General features: G+C 40.3%; 1 protein-coding gene and 1 long non-coding RNA gene across 2 annotated transcripts; one reads left to right on the plus strand and one right to left on the minus strand.

Annotated features, from left to right (window-relative positions):
- Positions 1–414: 414 nt before the first annotated feature.
- On the plus strand, positions 415–14,278 carry LOC116790270 (pancreatic triacylglycerol lipase-like). The gene is made up of 13 exons (XM_032695071.1): positions 415–423; positions 833–881; positions 1,633–1,784; positions 2,233–2,358; positions 4,528–4,662; positions 5,691–5,799; positions 6,886–7,003; positions 7,234–7,352; positions 8,742–8,857; positions 9,977–10,106; positions 11,080–11,191; positions 12,826–12,993; positions 14,174–14,278. Exons 2-13 carry the CDS (start codon positions 833–835, stop codon positions 14,235–14,237), a joined length of 1,398 nt encoding a protein of 465 aa, XP_032550962.1. The 5' UTR covers positions 415–423; the 3' UTR covers positions 14,238–14,278.
- On the minus strand, positions 7,366–21,705 carry LOC116790271. The gene is made up of 4 exons (XR_004358297.1): positions 21,615–21,705; positions 19,288–19,361; positions 13,790–13,944; positions 7,366–7,466 (listed from the first exon to the last, which is right to left on the minus strand). It is a non-coding gene; the product is annotated as an uncharacterized LOC116790271 (long non-coding RNA).
- Between the last annotated feature and the right edge of the window lie 1,483 nt (positions 21,706–23,188).

The raw sequence follows: 23,188 nt of genomic DNA on the forward strand, positions 1-23,188 counted from the left end.
TTGATGCAGGGCAAGGAAGGAGACATAAAACCAGTATGGCTCCCTACTAACTGTCCCAGTAGATCCCCAGTAGTCCCAACTACACAACACTAAAAATAACAGTCTTCTCAGCCAAGACAAGACACACAGATACATATAGTTCTCTTTAATGTCCCACTCCTGATGCATTGCTGCCTAGGAATTATCCTACCTCTGGAGCTCCAATCCTATTCTGGCATCCAGCACACTAATTCAAGAAATCTATGCCATGGGTTTTGGAGTTTTCAGAGAAACCAACCATTAAAGTTGTTTTTCAGCTTAGCTATAATCTATAATCTGAAATAAATATTCCTATCTTTCCAGGAACATTTCCAAGGATAAAGCAGACTATAAAAACTGCTTGCAAAGTTTGCACATTACTGCATGGACCTTCGAGGCTGCATCGTAAGTAGCTCAGATTTGGGTTTTTTTCTTTTACCTTGTCAGGTTTTTGACTTCCCACGACACCACGTGAGAAGTATAATGGGGAATTACAGCTCACATTATGCTACTCCTCATGATAGTTCTAAAGTAGCTCCTCTACATCTGATTAGGGAAAACAAGTGCAGCCTCAATGGGACAAAAATCACTGGATTTAAGCTATGCTTTAGTATATTTATAACCCCCCAGTCTCTAGTGGAGCAAGCAAGCACAAAGCTGACTCATGCGTACACAGCAGTCATAGACAGATGCTGCAGAGAAGACAGTCACAGCACCCTGTTCACCTTGAGAAAATTCAGCACCAGAAAGCTAAGTGTGTTTGCTAATTGAGTGGGTTAGCAAATCCTAGCTGCTTCTTTTTCTACCGTTCTAGATGCTTGGAATTTGGATACTGGCCCTATTCCTTCTCAGTGCAGCAGAAGGTAAGCATTTAGAGATTAGTATTTATATTGTCTTCCTATGCTGCTGTATTTTGTGAGGTATTATTTTACAACATGGTGCTTTAACAGTTACTGATTGAGGTTACATGGCTCACTGTCCCATACAAGAATGGTGAGATAATGCATGTGCATGTTGTCCTTCCTCTTCTCCACTCTGGAAATTCTACTCGAGGAATAAGCAAGAAATGCTGATGTTTCCTATGTGAGAACAAAACTATTGCTCTACCATGCCTAGAGAATTATGTCTTGTACTCTTCTTAGTGATGGACATGGAGAAAAAGCCAGGGGCAGGGAGCGGAGGCAGTCTAATGAGGCTATAGTTTTTATTCAGCAGAAGACACTGGCTTGTGTAGTATGACTTCTTGTGTGCAGTCAGCTGTTCAGCACAGTCTCAATTTATTGCTGATCATTTGCAATTCCTTGGCTTGGTGTTAGGAGAAACTCTTCAGCTCTCTTTGCTTTGGGAAAAGCAACATCTGGGGAAAGATACCTGAGGTATGAGAGAGGATACTACAGAGGAACTCCTCTGAAGACTTGGTTGATGAGCAAGAGGGTGGCTTCTTTCCTTACGGCAAACTGTAGCCTCTAAAGATCTAGGAGGGGGAAACTTCTGGTCTTTGCTTTCTGTTAAAAGGAATCAAGAGACCCCCAGAGAAGCGATGCTGTAAGTTCTGACTAACTGCTCCTCTTCTCTGCTCACTCACATATTATTGATCTGATCCTAATGCTACAGGCAAAGAAGTTTGCTATGAAAGGCTTGGATGCTTCACAGATGATGTGCCATGGTCTGGGACTATAGAAAGACCAATCTATAAGTTACCCTGGAAACCAGAAAGTATAGACATTCACTTCCTCCTGTACACAAGAGAAGACCCTGACTTTCAAGTAAGAACTGTTGCAGTTTAAACATTAGTAAATCACATGTAAAAATCGTGAATAAACACAGGCTTCAGCTGTGTTCCTGAAAAGTGTTAAAAATTCCACTTTGTCAGGAGACAACCTCTTCCAGCTCCTTGGCAGGGTCCCCATTGAGAAGTACTTGGAAACTGAGCATCTTTGGGTATTTTTTTCCACAGACAAAATGAAAACACTTGAAAAGTAAAGTCTTTTCTGCTCTAAGATATGCGTCAAAGCCTATTTGAATGGAAATACAGACCTTAAGCCATAGTCATGTGAATGTTTGCAGATGAGTTTAACATTGCATAACTTTTAAACACCTATACAGATAACCATAGTTGAGGTCTTTGCAATTTTGAAAAACTATTTACAAAAAGCAGATTTAAAGGTTTATTAATTTATTATCTACATTAATTTAATATCTACATTCCTGTAGGAAGTCTCTGCAGTTGATAAGTCAACAATTGAGAGCTCCAATTTTAACACGAGCAGGATGACCAGATTTATAGTACATGGATTTATAGACAATGGAGAAGAACACTGGCTGTCAGACATGTGCAAGGTATGTACCACAGGAACATCCTGTCCCTGTGAGGTACCTTAGTTTGCATTTATAAACACATTCCTAAAAATTGTCTGATTTCCCTGTTTCTAACCAATTTTTCTGATGATATTTGAAGTGAAAAGAAAGGGGGAAAAGGTGACATTTTCAAATTGTTATCAACTTAAATATGTAGCTTTGCACCTTGAGGAAAAGCATGAGGCAAAATCTATAAGGTTCTCTTTACTGAAGTAAGTGACAACAGGATTTGACCCATAAGTGTCCTTTTTCTTGGTAAAAACAACACAAACCCTGCATAAAGATACTGCTTAGGATCTAGGATGATTCCAGAAATAACTGCAGACTCAGAGCTGCTGAATCTTGTTTTCTCCAGAGAAGGAACTGGTTTCTAGATGTGGAAGTTTATCACAAAGGCTTGGGCTGCCGTGTGGCTGTTGGGGGCTGGGGGCTGTTTAGGCTGGCCATTACCAGGAGCAATAAAGCTGTAGAAATGATACACAGAAGGGACCTCAAGGGGAGCATTTCAAACAAAGCTTTCAATCTAACACTTACTATGAACACTGAATGTAGTAAAGCTCTGCTTTATTGATTTTTCTGCTAATTCCACGATTTCTTAACCCTGTCCCCACACAAAGTGCAAATCCAGCTTGTGGTTTTCTCAAGTCCTTCAAACATGCTTATGTGGCAGCTGTAGCTAATGAAAGCTACTGGTCATACAGCACAGAGCAAAATCCCAGTTGCTGGCACTTGCATGATACAGTTTTCAAAAATATTAACATAACTACAATTTTTTAAAATTATGTGTTCCTATTTTACTTATGAGATCACTATGAGAAACAATGTGAAACCTAAATCAAGGCATTTCACACTTATTGCATCCCCATTGCCTGCTTTTCTTTGATACTAGGTAAAAAGAAAAGAGATTAAATTTATTTGTCACTTTCTCTTGAAAAAAAAAATCTATGTTGATTATCACTTTATGAAAATTCACAAATGATTGTTGGATTTGTTAGTTAATAATTTAATTACAGTATTAGAAACATAGTGATGTTATCACACTTTCTCTCTCCCCCTTTCCCCTCTTAAAATAGAGGGTTTTTCCTGGAACTTCACAGTCAACGAGATAGCTCACAATTTCCTTCAGATAGTACCCTGAATCCATTTGATCAATTTTCACAAGGATGTAGAGGCTTGAGATAAATCCTTAATTTTTTTCTCCATGATGGTGGCCTATGTTTTATCACAACACTCCAATTTATTTATATTTAGAAAAAATTTGGTCTCAGTGAATCTTTTTAAAAAAGTGGAGCAAATGGGATTGTGAATACATCAACCCTCCTATGTGTATATGTTACTTACTTTCCTTCCCATTAAGCAATAATCCTATCTGCACATTGATTTTTATTACTTCTAACATGGTCACAGACACTTCGATTGCCTTTTTTATCCTTTGCCAGTTGTAACTGGTTTTGGATGCTTTATAATGGCTGAACACAAAGCAAAGAAGAATAACTATACATAAGCTTCTAAAGCAAAATACTTTTAGCCAAACAATCCAGCTCAGTGGAGAACAGTAAAACTTCTCATTCTGTGGCAGACAGTAAGGCATCTGCCTGCATATCTATCTATCTACTATCTATCTATATATATCCAAATAAAGTAATAAATTTGGAATGGATATTCAGGAACACCATCAGTCTATGCACTCTCTTATAAAAAGGCATTCTCTTTTTTAAAAATCTGTATCAGAAAAACACTGTTGATTTTTATAATCAAAAATGTAAGTTCCAATTCAATTTTAATTAAATATTTTTAAATCACTGAAGTGAATCACTACATAAGCAGAGCTCTTAGTGTTACATACAAAGTTTGATTGAAAATAAAAATTAAAAATAGCACATTGATATTGTTTTCCCCTCTGTAAAAAAATACTGCTATAGGCATTTGAAATGATTGTGGCCATTCCTACAGCACATCACCCTATTTCAGCATTGTGTGAGCACACATGCCACTGTGAGGCACAACCACACACCCACATGCTACAGGTTTTGGTTCTTAAAAGGTTGTCATACAAGTTCACACAAAATATATGAGTTGAGCTGTAACAAGCAACACGACTCGATTCCGTATTGTATTTACCATGGGTTTTACTCTTGTTTTATGAAACAGAGGATGCTTACTGTGGAAGATGTGAACTGCATCTGTGTGAACTGGCAGAGAGGTGCAAGATGTCAGTACACCCAGGCATCGAACAACATCCGTGTCGTAGGCGCCGAAATCGCTTATTTTGTAGAAGTTCTTATGGTAAGAGTATTCTGTATACAAAGCTATAGCTATAACACTGATTTGAAAGAAATACGTACTGGAACTTCCATGAATGTGGATGTAGCCAGCAGAAAACAGTCTTCTACTCCACGATAATTTCAGTTGTGCTGAAACCAGACCTTTTCTTAAAAGAACTGTTCTAGACAACCTAGGGATAAGAATTTCAACAAGATATTCCCACAGTACAGCCAGGCAGAAATAATGGACAAGGCAAACTGCTTCTTTATGGGGACAGAACCTACCAAAACCTACTAAAGGGCTCGTAAGAATGCCAGAAAATAAGCTGCCAGTCAGCAGAGGCTGGAGGACAACTACTCTCAGCGAGCAACAGTGGCTGGGGACAAACAGGACCCACCAGGGAAAGCCACGGTGGACAGTACCCAACTCTACAGGAGGTGCCACATGCCCACTTTTGTAGGCAGCTTCACATGGGAAGTGATGCTTGGTTTGAAGCCTTCTTTTAATCTAATTGCTTTCAACACACATTTCCCACAAAATAACTATAAATTACTAAAAACAGAGAGCATGCTGGGTCTAGGAGTGCTCTGACCCATGTCTCACTCTCTACATCTGCATTGCAGCTCCTGAGTTACTGTCCAAAAAGGCTGAGGGCATCTCTCCTCTCATGTTCTCCCCCAGCTGCATGTGGTGCCCAACCTGTCAGGTGCAACTCAGAGTTCCTGTCTGGCTGACTCTCGTAAGCCAGATAAGCATTCTGTGAATCTTAACAGGCCTAGAATGTGACACAGGCACAGAGCCTCTCAGAACAGAACTGTCTAGAGCTGCAACAGCCTCCAAAGGCGGGGAGAACCTGAATAAGGAGTTTTGAAAAATCTATGCATTGAACATAAGTAACTATACAGGCAAACAGATGCTGAAATCTCATAAGAGTTTCTTATAGGAGAGGAGTCAGTGGTCCAGTTAGAACTAGTTTTTCAACCCCTTTTAGTCTTCCCTATTGCCGATGAAAAGAGATGTAGCAATTTTCTTTGTTGTTGTTTTCCCAGGACGAATACGGATACTCTCCGGCTGACGTCCACATAATCGGGCACAGCCTTGGAGCACATGCTGCTGGTGAGGCTGGCAGGAGGAGGCCAGGGATTGGAAGAATAACTGGTAAGTCAGTGACTTCAGCCACCAAACAAAACGTTGCTGCTCATTTTCTCTTCTGGTTTTATCCATGGGCTGCAGGGTAGTCAAGGTAATTTGAGTATTACAGAACTCAGCCTCTTATGGTACACCAAGGAGCAGTGCCCTGATAAGCGTGGGAAAACAGTCAGCATGATGATTGTTTTGCTTGCTCATGTGTTACACAGCAAAGGAAATTTTCTAACATGTTCAGCCCTTCCAGAGGTAAAGCTATGGATTTGATCTCCTTATTCATCACACAGGCAGTACCAAGGGCGTTGTGCATTAAGCAGAGTGACCTTTCATGCATAAAAGACAATTTTGGATATTATTAACACAACCCTTTTCAATTGGTTACTTTTCCTCAGGGATTTCAGGCTTGGTGAACCTTGGACTAATAGTCTACAAAAGTCAGTTTAAAAGCAAACCCTAATGTGTTGCCCAGGGACAAGAAGAGATGCAACTATAAGTTGGCAAAAATTGTGTAATTTGCAAGACTTTACAAGCTCCTGATATTGCTGCAGCAATGTGGGAAGCAAATCAATTCTATTTTCTGCTAGGCTCAAAAGCCAAGATCGTCATTTCAAAACAAGATGTTTTTCCCGAAATCTGACTGCAGCCAGAAGTAGGCAGGCAGGTTTCAACACCTTCAAACACATGGGGTGCTATCAGCTGAAATTCCTCTTTGAGTACTCTCAAGCAAGGTGGGCTAGAAACCACATGAGTTATATGAGATGCAGACACAGCAACCTCAGTTTGAACAACATTATTGGAAGTTCAATTAAATTAAAAAAAAAGTTATTTCCAAGGGTTGGGATTCAATATTGGTGTAAATATATAAATTAGTAAATTTAACAGGTTTCACAAAAGTAACCCCTTTGACTTCCTGGAAGAAAAGCCACTTGGTAAGAGAGAGCACACATCATCATTTCATTAATGCCTATATTACCTAGTATGAGGAACCCTAGGCAACTGTATATTGATAATCATTATATATAATCAATCAGTGTTATGTGAAATGATTCTACATCTACTTCTCTTTATCAATACATAATGCTAGTCTTTTTCATTCAGGACTGGACCCTGCTCAACCTATTTTCAAGGCACTCCAGTTGAAGTCAGACTGGATAAATCGGATGCAGATTTTGTTGACGTTATCCATACAGACTCAGCTCCACAATCCCCAACTTAGGTGAGTATTCAGGTCTACTGTATTAATACTGAATTATTTATGCCCTATGGCACTTAAGTAGTCTAATTGTTCATCAAGACTGTTGTGCTGTCACAGACACAGAACGAATACACCATACTGGTCACTAACAGCTCCTAAAACACTGTACACAGACAAACTTGAAGCCAGCAGCTACAGGTATGAGACAATGTTAATTTAAAGCATGCTTACCAATGTTTTAAATGCTTCAGGTTTTGGCATAAACCAGCAATAGGACATATTGACTTTTATCCAAATGGAGGAGAGGAAATGCCAGGGTGTGGGAAGAACGCTGTCTCACAGATTGTAGATCTCGATGGCATCTGGGAAGGTAAGTATGTTGATTCCATTATAAATTCATGTCACCTGTCACGGTGCAGCCACTTAACTTTCTCTAATTCAGGTGTTTTGCACTAGCTCTTGGTGTGTCCACCGGCAATGGCAGCTGCAGAGCACAGCAAAACTATTAATAGGCTCAAAACACACAATTTTTCAGAGCTCATTAAAAAATAAACAAGACAAAGGGTTTGCCTTTGCAAAATATGTCTCCTCTAAAGTATCTAATAGCAGAAATAAAAGTTACTGGAACTGTGCCAAGAAATTGTGGCACACATTGCACTTTGTGTCTAGTTGCTCAGCAGCAGCAGTGGTGGAGTAGGGCCAGGATGTTCACAGCTGCTCCTGTTAGTATCTTCAGCTGAAATTCTTCTTCTGAGATAGAACAATTAATTTAACTCTTTTTAAGTTACTGATTACAATCCGAGTTGCCCTGATGTTATTGTGTCTACTTTTAGCCAGCTAAAAAATCGGCATAGCTGCTCAAATACACTGTTCTTTGTTGTTTTATATGGCTCTAACAAATCTCTGAGTATTACAAAATTTCTGTCTATCTACTTAAATTGTGCATAATGTTAAAAAAAATAAAAAAAAAACACCAGAAGATTTCTGCTGTGGAGATTTTTCAGTGTATTATCTAAGGTCTTTCTTATACTACTGCAAACACCTTCCTCTGGGAATCCATGAACTGATTTGTGATAACAAGCCTTTTACTCCATCTTTTATTAAATGCAGCTGGAGGCATTACTTTTTCTTTCTCCTTTTTTTTTTTGGTAGAGTAAACTTGTTATTAATAGTGGGGAATTAAAGCACAAAGAAATAACTGCATTGTATATGATCTTTTTAACCTAAAGATAGGAAAGTAAAGGCAACACAAAGAAAAATAATATATTCATTATTTAATCCTAAGAGTCTCCTTTCTTATGCACCCCCAAATAATAATTTTGTTTTGAAGTCCTCGGCTGAGGCAAATCAGCATTGCCTTAGGAAGTTCACTGTTAAATACTTTTCATTTGGTTTTCTTTTTTGTTATGGTAATGCAACTGTTGCCTCATGCAGTTCTCATTTCTATTTAAACTCGGTCAGATTGCACGAATGAGTGGGTTTTGGGGGGCAGGGGCTGCACTGAGCTGCACAGTCAGTCTCCACAAAGCATTTCAAGTTTGCATTTTATACCTGTGAGTCAGTGATATTCCTTACGGCATCAATTCCCCAAAAGTAAGTAAGTAAGTAAGTTTCCAACTTTATGTTTGATGCTCCAAGAACTGTGTTAAGGCTTTTGAGCAGGAGTGATGCATCCCAATCACAGGGCAAGGGCTGTGCTGGTCTCTTTCCTAGAAGGGTAACAGAAAGGAAGAACTAACCTGGAAGCATCTCTTCACAGGAACCCGGGACTTTGTGGCTTGCAATCATTTGCGGAGTTACAAGTATTACTCGGACAGTATCATCTACCCTAATGGCTTTTTAGGCTATCCTTGTGCTTCATATCTTTTTCAATCAGTAAGTATCTTCAGAACTTCAGGATGCACCTTATTGAAACAGTGGCTCTTATCTCTGCATCTGAAATTCAATGTATTTATGCTAGCTTGCACCCAATGAATGTATCTGTAAGGAGTAGGTGTCAGACATCCAAAAGTATTACAGCTTGTGCAGATGACACAGGTGAAAGTAGGAGAAGGCAGTAACGGAACAGGGGCATATCTAGTTTGGTGCTGGTGTGGCAGCCCTGAAGTACTACTGGAGGCTGTGTGGCTTCCCCAGGCCTGCTCTTCTGCATTGAACTGGGGAAGAGGTAAAGAGAACAGGCTGTCCCTGTAATGGCCAAATGTATTTATCAAGAGCAAGGACTGTGATCCCATACTGTAGCAGGCAAGCTTTCAAACACAGGTTAGGTTTCTTGGGTTTAGAACAAGAAGTAAAATAATATGTGATAACCTGTAGTCCTTTGGTGACTGAAGATGGCTCCAGGGACAAAGCAATGCTTTATGGACCAAGGTCAGGAAGCCCTTCCCTGTCCCAGACTGGGAGACAAAGAATTACAGCAGGAAGAGACAAAGAGCAGCAGGAAGGTGACAGGCTCATCATACTCTACAAGCAGCACAGACAGAGGTATAAACTTGCACAGCGCTTAGATCAACCTTTACACATTCTAGCGGGTGATAGAGATCACACTTCTCAGATTGCTTTGGGAGAAGGTGACTACCTGCTTCTGTCACCATACTAGAAAGCTGCTTTCATGATATAAGCAAGGTTTGTTTTCGAGACAAAGCCTCCCTTGACCCAACCTGAAGCTATAAGGAGACATCCTTCTTTCTCATCAGTTGCTGGGAAGGACACCTCTCTTCCCTGCTCCAGTTCAAGACTACTCAAGGTTGGCACTGATGTGGCTGGATTGAACTAAATGGCCCAAGAAGCAACACAGAGACCTGAAAAATCAGAGCCTTTGAGAAAGTTGGCTAGCTCCCATGATCCTTCTCAAGTCATAGAAAGGGTTACTTGAAATCTGTTGCTGTGATACAGGGCCGGTTAGGTGGGTATATTAAAAATATGTCCTGCGACTAATTTTTTGTTCTTGGCTGGCTGGATAATGTTATTAATAGATATATTTGTTTTCACTAGGGAAATTGTTTTCCATGCCCACAAGAAGGATGCCCAAATATGGGTCACCATGCAGATAAATTCAAAGGGAAAATTACAGAGGACGTTCTCAAATTTTACCTGAATACTGGAGAGGCCAGGGATTTTCCTCGTGAGTTTTGATTCCTTCCATTGCTACCTACTCCTTGTAAAAAATGTTTTAATTTTCCTGCTTTACAATCAATTTTAACAGATGAACAGGTCTCAACATAGTGCAAGGGCTCTTCAGTTCTTCATGCTTTTTCCTGTTTTGCTCCAACACTACTGCCCAGTTTGGGGCCCTCCAGTACAAGAAAGTTGTTGGCAGACTACAGAGTCTAGTGAAGATCACTGACATGTTTAGTGGATTGCACTACAAGGTGCAAGGAGAGGAAAGGATAGGCAATGCACGCAAGTTGCAGCAAGGGAATTTCTTATTAAGTAGTATGAAAATCACAGTCACAATGACAGTGGCTAAAGGCAGGAAGAGGGGTCCAGAGAAGCTGGGAAATCTCCACTTTTTAGGTGTTCAAAACTCCATTTGACAAAGGCCAAGAGCAAGCCAATCACAGCTGGCCTGGTTTCAGAACTGGATGGACCAAACGAACCTCATTTACAACCTTAGTTATCCTAAATGTCAGCTCTCAAAACACAGTTCTTCCTTCACCTTTGTAAACACAAATCACAGTCTTCTCAAGCTGCTTTTGCTTATTGCACACTGAAAGAAATCACCCACCCAAAAATTATTTTCCTTGAGCTTCAGGATTCTTTTACACTGCTTAGATTCTGTATTGATTCCTCACACGGCCTTCTTTCCAGCATCACTGTGTATGAAATCCTTCGAAATGCTGAAATCTATATTGTATTTACTATGGTAGGGACCAGTTTTCTCTTTTTTCTTTTCCAGAAAGTAACACAAATGTCTACCATTTCTGATATTGATCTCATTAGGACATAATGACATACCTGACTCATTGGTGTTTTGTATCTTCTGCTTTCAACTACTGTGTACAGACAGGAAAAAATAGACAAAATGCCAGCATTTGATATTTTAGAGACTGTTTCTCCCTGGGTACAGCCTAACTTACTGTATTTCTTCTGTATAGTTTGGAGGTACAAAGTAACTGTGACCCTCTCTGGAAAGAGTAGAGTAAATGGATATGTAAATGTTGCCCTGTATGGCAGTGATGGGAATACAAAGCAGCACCAGGTCACCAAGTAAGTTAATTATTCAACAGAAAAGAAACTTATCTTCTAGAATATTTAATTCATATTTTTAATTAATAATTCTGTTTAAATTGATCTTTTTTTAGTGATCAAATTCTACTACTGATGTAAATGTAGCAATAGTTCACTCACTCTGGGTTTACACTTGAAGGGAAAAGGTTAAAATGCAGGATTTTAAAATGTCAGAATTTGGTGTCTCTTGCTTGCTGTTCCACAAAGGACTTGCTGGACCTGCAATAGGAGAGTTCTGATCTTTTTGTCTTTCACAGGCTTGTAAAATGTTGCCACAGTTGCTTTCAGCTAAAGTTACCTTATGATTTACTATACAAAAAAATCTACTTTTTGTTGCTCATATCTTTCCTGCTTACACTGAAGCTGCTTCCTTGCCTCTTTTGGTTTTTGTTTATTTTCATTTTTCTTGTTTGCTTCAACTAAAATATTTGAAATTATGGAAAATATGGAGAAGGCATTTTGATGTGAGGTTTGGGTTTAATTCTTTGCTTTTTTTACTTATAACTATGTCACTTCCACTTTCCAAGGACGTCACATCCTCATGCCAGCAGAAGGTGTGTGCTATGACCTGATCTCAGCTCACATGCATCCATGCATTCACCTGAGATGAATCTGGCAGATCTGGCAGTATGGGGTGCACTCCAGCCCTCTCTAGCTTTGTAGGACCTGTTTCAATACAGTTGCTGGATGTGAAGTTCTTTTCTTCTCCAGCAAAATTTGCTGTATCCTACCAGGCACCACTGTGGATCCAGCAGAGGAACAAAAAGGCAGACGGATTTTGTCCTGTCTCTCATTACTTCCACTACCATAAGCCTTTTAATGTGGAGGGGAGTAAACATTCTCCTCTGCAGGCAGATGCAGGAGTGAGTACAAGGCTAGGGGGAGGAATGAAAGTCCTGTCTTTCTCATGACGCTTGATAAAACTGTAGAGGTTTCTTCTGGGTGATTCATTCAAATGTCTGCTGACAGGGGTAAATTTAAGAAAATAGAGTGTGGGTCTGAGAGAGAGCAAAGAAAAGGGTTGGAGAAGTATTGGCTAATGTTCAGTGAGATGCAGTAGCTGAAGCCTTTACCATTCCTCAAACTGCTGTCATTTAGAATTTGCTCTATTGGTGCGATATGAAGCAGTAGTCAGATTATAGACCGGGGTTACCAGGAAGACATGGCCATGTTACTTGGCCATGTGTGGAATCTCGCTAAGCAGCCAGGCTGAGCATCTAGTAGATAAACCTTCTGCCCATCCAAAACAAACCCAACATCTGTAGCATTAATTAACTAACATTAATGAAAATTTCATCTATATGCAAAAAAAAATCCCTTCCCTCATAAGCAACAGGAGCGAGCTCTACCACCTCCACAGGGATTATCCTCTAACTGGGTCCTCACTGTGAGGTGTGACTGCAGCATATCAGGCCCACCTGCCTCTGAAAACACTGATTTGGGATGAATTAAGTTGGATAATTGGCAGTAATGTTGTTACCATATATATGATAAATATTGTCTCTCTGTTAATTCTCTACTCATTTGATACCACAGCCAAGCCAATGAGAGGACTGGTAATTAATAGTAGATGCTGGCATGCCCTCACATCCATAAAATGTTATTTTTCACAGGGGAACCCTCAAACCAGACAACACTTACACAGCCTACATCGATGCAGAAGTTAATGTTGGAAAAATTACAAAGGTTAAATTTCTTTGGAACAACAACTGGATTAATCCAACTTTGCCTAAATTAGGAGCTTCGACTATCACAGTAGAATCTGGACAAAATGGAATACAGTAAGTATATCCATTGTGAAAATCTTGAAAGTTACTTGAGAAGATAGGTGACAAAATTGTAAGTGGAGTGAAAGCCTTTTCACAACAAAAGCTATTTAAACCATTAAAAGAAAAAGACCCTCAAGAAAACCTTTATTTCCTTCCTTTCAAGACACTGTTCATCCATAGTTTGATTCAGTACTACTTCAAGTCTTGACCTTAAATAACTTGAAAGAAAAACTTAAAATCTTTCCAGGCTTTAGAAGAGCAAGCTTCCTGTAGAACTCTTTGGACGAGAAAAATTAGTGCCGGCTGGATTGTCAGCATCACTCTTGCCAAGCTCCACAAGAACTGCTAGTTTTTGTGTCAGATTCACAGTCAGCTGGGACCAGCAGAAGTATTCCTTTGATATGGATGATCCTTGAGGTCATGATTGACAAAAGAGGATGGTGACAATAAGCCTTCCAATGAGGACTAGTACTTAGAGCCTGCACTTAAAACCTCTCTATAAAATTGAAGTAAAGAGGCTAAAAGTGATTGCTCTAGACTTCATGGAATATGGCTTGATGTTCAGATTGCAGAGGTAGGATTTACTGATCCATTCTTTCCTGGACTTTTAGTAATTAAGTCCCTCATTTGCTTGTTCAGTTAGTTTATTTTATCCACCCCATGATTTGGTATCTAGAACAGGAGGTACAGTGTAAGTTTTAGACCCATATACAAATGCACAGTTAAAATTCCATCACTTAAAAGACAATATGGGAGATGAAAAAAATTTCAAGCAAAGAGAAGTGATTATGGCATCACTTTAACTTACCTTAAAGCAGAGATTCTAGGTCCAGTTTTAGTCTCTGTTCACCAAAGCACATCACTGATGAAGTGTATTCCTGTAGATAGGAACTCACTTTTCTACTGACTCATGGCCTCTGTACAAGTAGTTGTGGTCATCTACATAGTGATGGTAGCACAAATCTGGAAAAGAAAAAGAACTAAAATTAAAGGAAGGCAGGCAGTAAAGCAGAACGGACACAGTCTATCAGTGCTTTCCCCAGCAGTAATATTTCAAACTTAGATGCTCAAAGTTTGTTCTGTCCATTTGTGTCAAATGATAAATCACGTTGACTTACATTAAAACAAATCCACTTGTATAACCTCAAGAAATGTTGACAACTCAAGGTGCTTGCATTTATTTCTTCTTCAGATACCATTTCTGTGGGTCCGAGAGCGTGAGAGAAGATGTTCTGCAAACTCTTACTCCTTGCTAACAGCACATAACCTTGCTACCAATAAAAGCTACTCATGCAGAAAACACTGGAGTCTGCAGTCGTAATACTGATGATATGTGGGGGTAATTTTGTTTGTTTGGGGGTTTTTATTTGTTTGTTTTGGCTTTGGGGGGTTTTTGGTTGTTGTTGGTTGTTTAGGGGTTTTTTTGTTGTTGTTTTGTTTGTCTGTTTGGGTTTTTTAGGAGTTTTTTGTTTTTTGTTTTTTGGTTTTTTGCTAGTTTGGGAGGCAGAGGTTAAGTCTATGGATATCTCTCTATAGATAGAATTTTTTGAATAGCTTTAGGAGAGAATGAGCCAAAACCTGTTAAGTGCTACCCTGCTTTCAGCCTGTTTTGAAATAATTTAAAACCAGAGGAGGAAAGGAGCAGGTGACAGAATCTGGATAGTGGCTCCTGGGCAGTACCAAAAGAAAGCAGATCTGCTTGTGAGTAGGAGGAGTAGATTAAGGAATCTGATATTCTTTGTCAAACTGAAGGCTAAGCCCAGAATTAGCACGAGATAAAGATGAAAGAGAGATAGGAGGGGACGGTGAGAGGTTACAAAATGAGGACAGAAGTTTAAGTTTAATTACCTGTTAGAGATGGAATAGTCAACTTGATGGAGAATTGCGAATGTGTTTTGGGGTGTTAATGCTGAACTGAGCTCATACCATGCCTCATCCCTGAAGTGTTCAAGACCAGGCTGGATGGGGCTTTGAGCAACCTTTCCTAGTGAAAGGTGTCCCTGCCCACGGCAGGTGGGCTGGAACTAGGTGGTCTGTAAGGAGCCTTCCAAACCAAGCTATTCTAGGATTTCTATGACCTAAACAGAATTATTTTGAGAATCTGCATAGAAAATTTCAAATGTTAGTGAAGTTTCACTGAAATGCTTATAATCATAACAATCTCCAAAGTATCCTGAAATCCCTTATGCTGGGCCTCAGCCTTGAACAAAACTGCCGGATGATGGGATCAAAACAGGTAATGCAATGAGAGGATCGGTTCTTTCCATGCTTTCTGATAAACAGATTCAGCTGAAGTGTGGAGAGTTCACAAATTCATTTCTGGCCCTGTGTAATCCTGTCTCAGCTCCTTCAGCCTGCTGCTGGAGAAGCCAGCTGGATTGCCTCTGCTGCCAGAAGTAGTCCATCCTCACAGAAAAAATCTCACAGAACTGATGGAGATCTACCACTACACAGACCTAACAGTCCTGGGGACCTTTCCTGCAGTTTCTTCTCAGGTTCCCCGGACTGGGCGCTCTGTCTTTCTGCCTTTCTGGTTGACCTTTCCTCCCTCATAACATCTTTTCCTGAAGGACATCAACCTCCCAGCAAGGCTTTAGATTCCCTGTGCGGTGGTGGAGGTTGAAACCAATTTATTCTGTGTTAGAGCACTACTCTTTTAATATAGAAAAAAATAGTGTTTCTTTTTTATTCAGTGCATTCTGCCAGTTCTTGAAGGGAGATGAGGGCTGTAAAGAATAGAAAAGGGACCATCATCAGCATTGAAGATTAGCTACCTGTGGGCATGCTCTGAGCTGGAATAAGTTCCTTATGTAAAAGCCAAACTGCTCCTTGCTTTAACACAACTGAAGATAATATCTTCCAGCAATTTCAGTTTTAGTCAGAGATGTGCAGGATTGCTTTTATGTTTAAAAACTTTCTAAATTGCACTTGTGCCTCTTGCCCAGACTAAAAGGCGCTATTTGGTTTAGATTAGATATAAGGAAGAAGTTTTTTACTTTAAGAATGGTAAAACACTGGTGCAGGTTGGCCTGAGAGGTGGTAGATGCCCCATCACTGGAAACATTCAAAGCCAGGCTGGACAGGGCTCTGAGCACCCTTTGTCTAGTTGAAGCTGTACCTACTTATTTCAGGGGCAGGGAGGGGTGGTGAACTAGACAACCCTAACTATTCTATGATTCCACCCAATTTTGCTCCCTCAGGAGCATAGTATTGTTGCCTTAAGAGACCACAGAAAACAGGACTCCGAGCCAACTTAGTGTATAAGATAAGATAAAGAGAGCAGGTCCTTTGATCTCAGGCCTGAGGCCCACAGGAATACATATGACGCGTCTCCCCTTGTCCAGGGGTTCCACAATTAAGGTATTATCCCAGCCAATCCAGATCTATCCACCCTCAGATCCTCCCCCCGGCACACCCCTCTGGAAATTGAGGCAGGGGGCTCTGGACCCCCTCTTCAACATCTTCCTCTTCATCACAGCACATCCAGCCCTTGGAGTTCCTCCAAAGTTCTGGGTTTGAAGGTCGCTTTCCTCTGTGGGGTATCTTGTTGTTCAAACCAGGGTGCAAATGTTCTCAAACGAAAGAATGCCTGACCTGTGGAAAGTCTAAACGTGCTAACGGAATTTAGAGGGATTGATATGGAATGAGGAAACAGGGTTTGGTAAATGCGTAAACTCCTGTGCTTAAGGGTAAGCTAACCACAGCTACATTAAAATCTACAAAAAGCTAAAATCCAGAAAATCCATAGGCATCAGCATGAACCAATTTTGATCTGCGGGATCTCCGAGTCTCTGAAACCTTACCCCAGGCAGGCTAACAGGGTACCTATACATATATGAAATGCTAAAGGAGACTCCCCTTGCTGTGCTGTCATAGATGTGTGGGTATTAAATGCTAAGCCAATTTCTTGTCCAACTTCCTTTAAGAGGAAAGAACAGATGTTTTTTACCCTGATGATATTACTTGATTATTACCCTTCTTACACTGTTTCTCTCCCTGTGCAGCTCCTCACGGCAGCAGCAAGTGCTGCAAGCACAGAGCAGAGTTCTCTTGTGTGTTTTCTTCCCAGTCTGCACTGTCCAGGAGGATGCTTATAAGCTGACACTTATTTTGGCTCCAGTTTTTTCCATATGTGGTCAGCCTTATAGTGGTAGAATAATACAATCAGGTTTAATAAATTCAAGGATGTGAACTGTTTATCCTGAACCAGGCTGTGCTAAGTCCAGCTCTGCATTGCTCCTTCAAAGCCTTTCTTGACTCTCCATGGCTGCAGTTGGGCAGGAAGAAGAGGATCCAGCCATAGGACTCTAGAGACTTTCACATTTCCTTCGTGTCATCCAGTTCTTGGAAGAACACACATACCCTCTCCAGGGAGATGAACAGTGGCAAGTTTACACCTAGCCATAGACACAGGAGCACCTGATGCTAGGTTTTCATGTACCTCACACCCCCTGACATTGCCTACTTCCTTCTGCCTTCACTGTTTGTCTCTTCCAGACACTGGCTTCCTGATCTCAGTACCTCCTGCTGAGGAAACCTCAACAGGATTATTAACTTCCTAACACTGTAGAAGAGTTTCTCCTTTGTCTTCTGTTCCATTACCTTGGTATAAGCAGATTCTTGCCTACACAGTTGTTTTGACAGTTACGATATTCTCGGCATTATCCTTTGCCATAGCCACTTCAGCAACCCATGTAATTTTAACAAACACCTAACAGAATCAAGACGTTAAAGTTGACAATAGCATAATAAAAAATCTCCTTTTAATAATGAACTGGAGCTGCCGTCATCTTGTTTTAGCCGAGCAAAATCTCCCCCCTCGGAACATTTTACAAAGCTATTACATAAAATGCAATGTTAAATGAACAACAAATTACTTTCCCTTTAGCTAGCTTTTAATGCTAATGGTGCTATTTATTCCTGACCTTTTGAAATATTAGATATTTTAAATGACAACATAAAAAGAATTCTTGTTTGAAAACGCGAGCGACTTTAAACCACATGTTATTACTTGTAAGTATAGCATGCACATGCATCATTCATTTCAGTGTCCCATTTATGGCTAATTGGTATATATTTCAGTTGACATATATTGTTCTCCTGCAAATGTGTCAAATTCCTTAACGATGTTGGTGACAAAAGCAGAACGCTTGAGATATATAAATTACTCTCTTTACCATATAATCATTCTTATCTATTGGGAATGCTATTTGTGACAAATTGTGTTCAAAAATACACACTAAATTGATTATTTTTTTTGAACTTTAATATCACACCATTCATGGCAAGTCTTTGATTGAATCTTTAAATGTAGGAATGTTTTGATTTTTATCTGCATCATTTTGTAGCTTTTGAAAAGCTCACTTTATTTATTAAAGGAAGAGTAGCACAGCGAGGATCTCAAAATGTATCTTTTGTTATCAGCATAAGAAAACAAATGGGCTATAATTGTGGATATAAAGTGAGTAATTTGGTGAAAAATGCTTTGTGCTGTAGTTAAGGTTTTATAATTCCTGCCAGAAATTACTATTATTTTGTTGGTGGGCAGCATTGCAATCAGAATTTTAAATATGGGAACAACTCAGGCCACATATTTTTATTACATTCGAGATTACCATGTGTGATGCATTTTTCTCCTATATTACAAATAATCTGAGAATAATAAAAAAAAAATAAATCGAAGATTTCATGTGGCTCTAATTATTACTGAGCTATACCAGAGCTCATTGTTGTCTTTAGACGATGCTGTCCACAGTCATTACTTTGTTCCGTAAATCAGTAGGATAATGAGGTTCTATCTTTCAAGAAATATTTGAGCGTATCTTAATTTAGCATTGATGAATTCTCTTTCCTGAATCTCTTGAGCGGTGTTTTAATCTAGTTTGTCATATTAGAGCTTTCATCACCCAGTCACAGCTGACAGTGTAATGTACTTGTATTTATTTCCATACCTTCCTGGGATGTGTCCTCAGAGGTTGCAAATAAGAATTTTATGATGTTATGCCTTGAAGGCTAGTCTTTCCTTAGTTTGAGTGTAAATCCTAAGGTATTTTGCCATACCCTCATACTTCAGAAATATATACTATGTATGGTTGTATTTAACTGTGGAAAAACAAGTCTAAATTTGTTAACAATTTGTTACTGATATAAACTGGGAACAGTTTCTTTGACAAAAGACATATTTACTAGAACAAAATACTTTTTTTGCCAAAGAAATTATGTAACTTCAGATACTCATTTTGTTTCCTCTGCAAACCCTCTCAAATCTGAAGACAAGAAAAGGGTAAGATGTATCCCCTTTCTTACTTGGTCAAAACAGGAGGCCTCAGCAGAGGGCAGAGGAAGAAAGGAGAGGGTTCTCTCTGTGATGTTCCACAGCCCTGAATGAAAAAATACTTATAGTGACCTACATGACACTCACTTCTAAACCGTGCCTATATACAAACAGAAGCAAGAAGCAAAGTACTCTTTAAATTATGTCTCAATGCTGTATTCAATTACACAATAACATTTGAGTGGCTACTACCCTTGCTGGCACCTTGAAGACACGTGAGACCCAAAGACAAAAGTTGCATTCAAGTTCCTCTTTGTGCTGTGACCCATGGAATTATTGTTGTGGCACACATTCTATGGAAGATCTTACCTTTAATTGCATTATGTAGGTAATGGCTTCACATCTCACCAATTACAGAGGTAAAGGGGAAAAAAAGGTGGATCTAAATCTCCACAGTAATGCACTTCTTTACATAGTAATTTATATTATTAAAATTTTTATAACCTAAGTCTCGCTCTCATGAAAAATAACAGCAATGAACATTACTGGTGGCTTGGGTACCTCAGTTTTGGGGTGTGAAGTTGCAGAGGTTGGATTCCTCTGGGAGTCCTGAATATCCTTTTTAGAGAGTGAGGTCTGCCCTGAGTGTGGTACCATTGCTTGCTTAGAAGAGGCTCTTCATTAAGGAGGAATATAGTCATCACCTTCATTACACGGAATGTAAAACACAAAGTAAGCATGTGTATGTTCCTGCCTGAGGTGACAGAAGAGCAGAAGCCATCCCCTCCTTCTCCCAGCACAAAGCACTCTGTTTGCTGGCCACAGCCTGAGTCAGATGACAGAAACTCCCACAGGAACTGCTTAACAATAAATAAAACAAACTCTTGGTTTAGACTGACAACCTTTTCTGCACTGTCCTTAATTCCTCACTCAGAAGTCATCAGGAGAGGTGTGAAAGAGGTTGTCCACCACCTGAAGCTCTCACCAAGGCGCTCTCAGTTCCTCAGGGGGGTCTGTGGCCTGACCTCACATCTCTCTCCAACCTGTCTCTTTTCCCCTTTGCTTGCAGTTTGGAAATCAGTGCCTCTGTCCGTTTTACACCCCTGGAGAGAGACAGTAAATTTGGTGGGGAGTCAGTGAGGAGACTGTGTTTGCTCCCTCTGCACCCTCATTCTGCAATTATCCCTCTCTGAACCTGCGTCTCCCAGAGAACACAGGGAGGGTTTGGGAAAGAAGGCTTCTGCCCTTCTTTAAAGAGAGACTGTAGGTCCTCAAGCCTTTGCTTTAATCCCAAAAGGCATTAAAATATCTTTGCTGGGTCATGAAAATCAGCCTCTCAGTCCCTTCCACCAAACCTGAATTACAAACCCTCTCCCGGTGCCTGTGACAGAGAGGTCACTGAAGGGCAGCTCCTGGCACTGCTGTGCCATCCCTTGCTGGGTTGGAAGGGATGGCAACACAGCAGCAGAAAGGAGCGTATTTTGTTGCAACAGACCTTGTTGGGGATTAAAAACTTCTTTTTAAGCAAGGAAAATGTTAAGAGTGAAAAGTGACTGAAGTAAAGAATAATTCTCCTTTTGACCCCACAGAGAAAGAGGTGCCTAATGAAAAGATATGATCACGGACAGTGTGAAGATAACTGTCTGATCAGATAATGGAATTGTTTTCAGTGATAAGAATGAATCCATTACTAATGCAAATAACGATAATAATTATAATGTGCAATACAGTAACAAATCACCTAGTCTACCTCCTCCTCTGACAGGAGACTGTATAATAAATTATAGGCTGAGAAAAAAAAAAATCAAAGGGATAAAGGTTAAAAGATTTTTAAAAATTCTGAAACTTAAATGCTTATCATGGAAGTCAAGACCTGAAAGCAGAAATTGGTGCTATTAAATAAAGCAATTGTGAAGAATGAGATATTATGGAATTGATTAACAAACCAGAAACCAAGCATTTCCTCATATCACTACCTCTTGTCAATAAATTTCAATAATTCTGAAAAGAACCAAAAAATTAAGAGTTGGCATATTACAAGGAAATTAATTATTTCAATGTAGGTGAATATGCTAATAGTACTCTGGGAAGATGAATATAACTTAACACACAAAAGCCCCCAGAAGATTCAATAAATTTGAGTAGTTTCACCAGTTGGTTTTGCTTTGCTTTTGGTATCCAGAACAGGTTCAGCGTTCCCTCACTCCCAACCAGGACTGCATCCTCAGACAGTGCACCTCTACCAGGCAGCACTTTTAGGGTTGTCTGGGCATGCCAAGATGCTTATGCCAGCTCCATAGCTTTGTTTCATGTGGGAGACTTTCGGGTAGGGAGACAGCATGAAAAAGCTTACTTTCACCTTGGGAGGAGTAGAATCTCATCACCATCATCATGGCCAGTCTTCGTAAATGAAGATTTGGGAAAGGTCTTTACCACAATGTTACAAGTGCACTGGTGATACAGGGTCTTTGCAATGCAGGTAAGGCTTCGAGCCTGCGCAGTGGATTTTTAGGTGAGACACAGTGTGCGCTGAACTGACCCCACCTTTGGTCCTAAGGTTCATGCTGCCGGGCCGAGAGAGCTTGGCTGGTGGCAGTGAGGTCCTCAGGACGTAGGTTTGTTTTAGGGTGACCTTCTCTTAGATGATGGCCTTACAGGGCTGACGAGCTCCATCTGCCCGGGTTTGGAGTTGTCCTTCTCTTCTGTGTGTTCCGGGGCTCCCCTCTCCATCTCCCACAATGGCACTGTCCTCACAGGGAAGCTCCCATTCTCTTGCTCTTTCCGTGCCCGGGGCCGGGCCCCAGCGCCCGGGGCCGGGCTGTGCCACACGCGTTCCGGGGCCAGGGCCGGGAGGAGTAGAATAGGGTAGATGAAACAAATCTTGCATGCAGAGTTTGCACAACGGTGAGTTTTCTCTTGTTCACAGAAATTCGCTTTTGGTTAAGCAGAGAGGAAAGAGTGATAAATAAGGTTTACATTCACTGCTGGCATCACATCAGTCATACAGTTTTAAGTGACAGAACATGGGAATCTACCAAGAGGTCATGAGATTCTTCACACCCATCAATTTAAGAAAGTAACAGCTATTAAGTGACAGAGTCTAAAGCACTGTCTTCCAACACTCTTCATTTAGATCTTCATTTTCCAAAGGACATGATGTCCCTTACAGCCACATAGAGGACGCCAGAGATTTTAGGACAGGAGGAGTGTAAGGGAGACTTAAAGACCAGAGGTGCTGACACCTAGCCAAAAGCAGGAATGACTACTGGATTAAATTAGCCTTTAACCTCAGAGTGGAGCCCCATTTTCTGTGGCTGGAGTACTTTCTTGCATTTTAAATTCAGAGTAAAAAGCTCAATCTATCCTGCCCAAAATTCCCCAACATTCATATTCATGAAGATACAGATTTCTCACACTCCTTAAAGTTTTTCATTGCAGCATTTTTCATGTAGCTCAACACACTTCAGGCCAGCAAGGTGTAAGTAGTTTATCAGAACCTCCACAGTATAGGAGTTCAAGGAAAATGCTTTAACAATGCAATTTCTAAAGCAAAGTGAGTGCAAAACTCACAGTCTGTTTCATAACCATAATTTGTGGTTACCTCATAGGTGTAATTATCCAAAACACATCCAGCTAATACAATATAACTGCTACAAGCCCCTAAGGTTCAAACATGCACCCTTCAGTTTGCACACAAGAAGGCCTTTAACCATTGTTTGCAAAAGTCAAAACCACAATGTGCCTCAACTCCCATATCACATTTCATTGTTGTTGATGCTTCATCAGGGCTGTTTCGTAGTGAGATGTACCCAACACAAGCCCTTCATGGTATGCACACAGAAGAACCTTGGCATCAGTTTCCAAAATCTCCTTCCAGCAATATGATGCTGATCTGCAAGAAATCAGCACTCCCTGCCAACAGAGCCGTTAAAA

Source organism: Chiroxiphia lanceolata, chromosome 8, assembly GCF_009829145.1.
Source record: "Chiroxiphia lanceolata isolate bChiLan1 chromosome 8, bChiLan1.pri, whole genome shotgun sequence".
Classification (NCBI taxonomy): domain Eukaryota; kingdom Metazoa; phylum Chordata; class Aves; order Passeriformes; family Pipridae; genus Chiroxiphia; species Chiroxiphia lanceolata.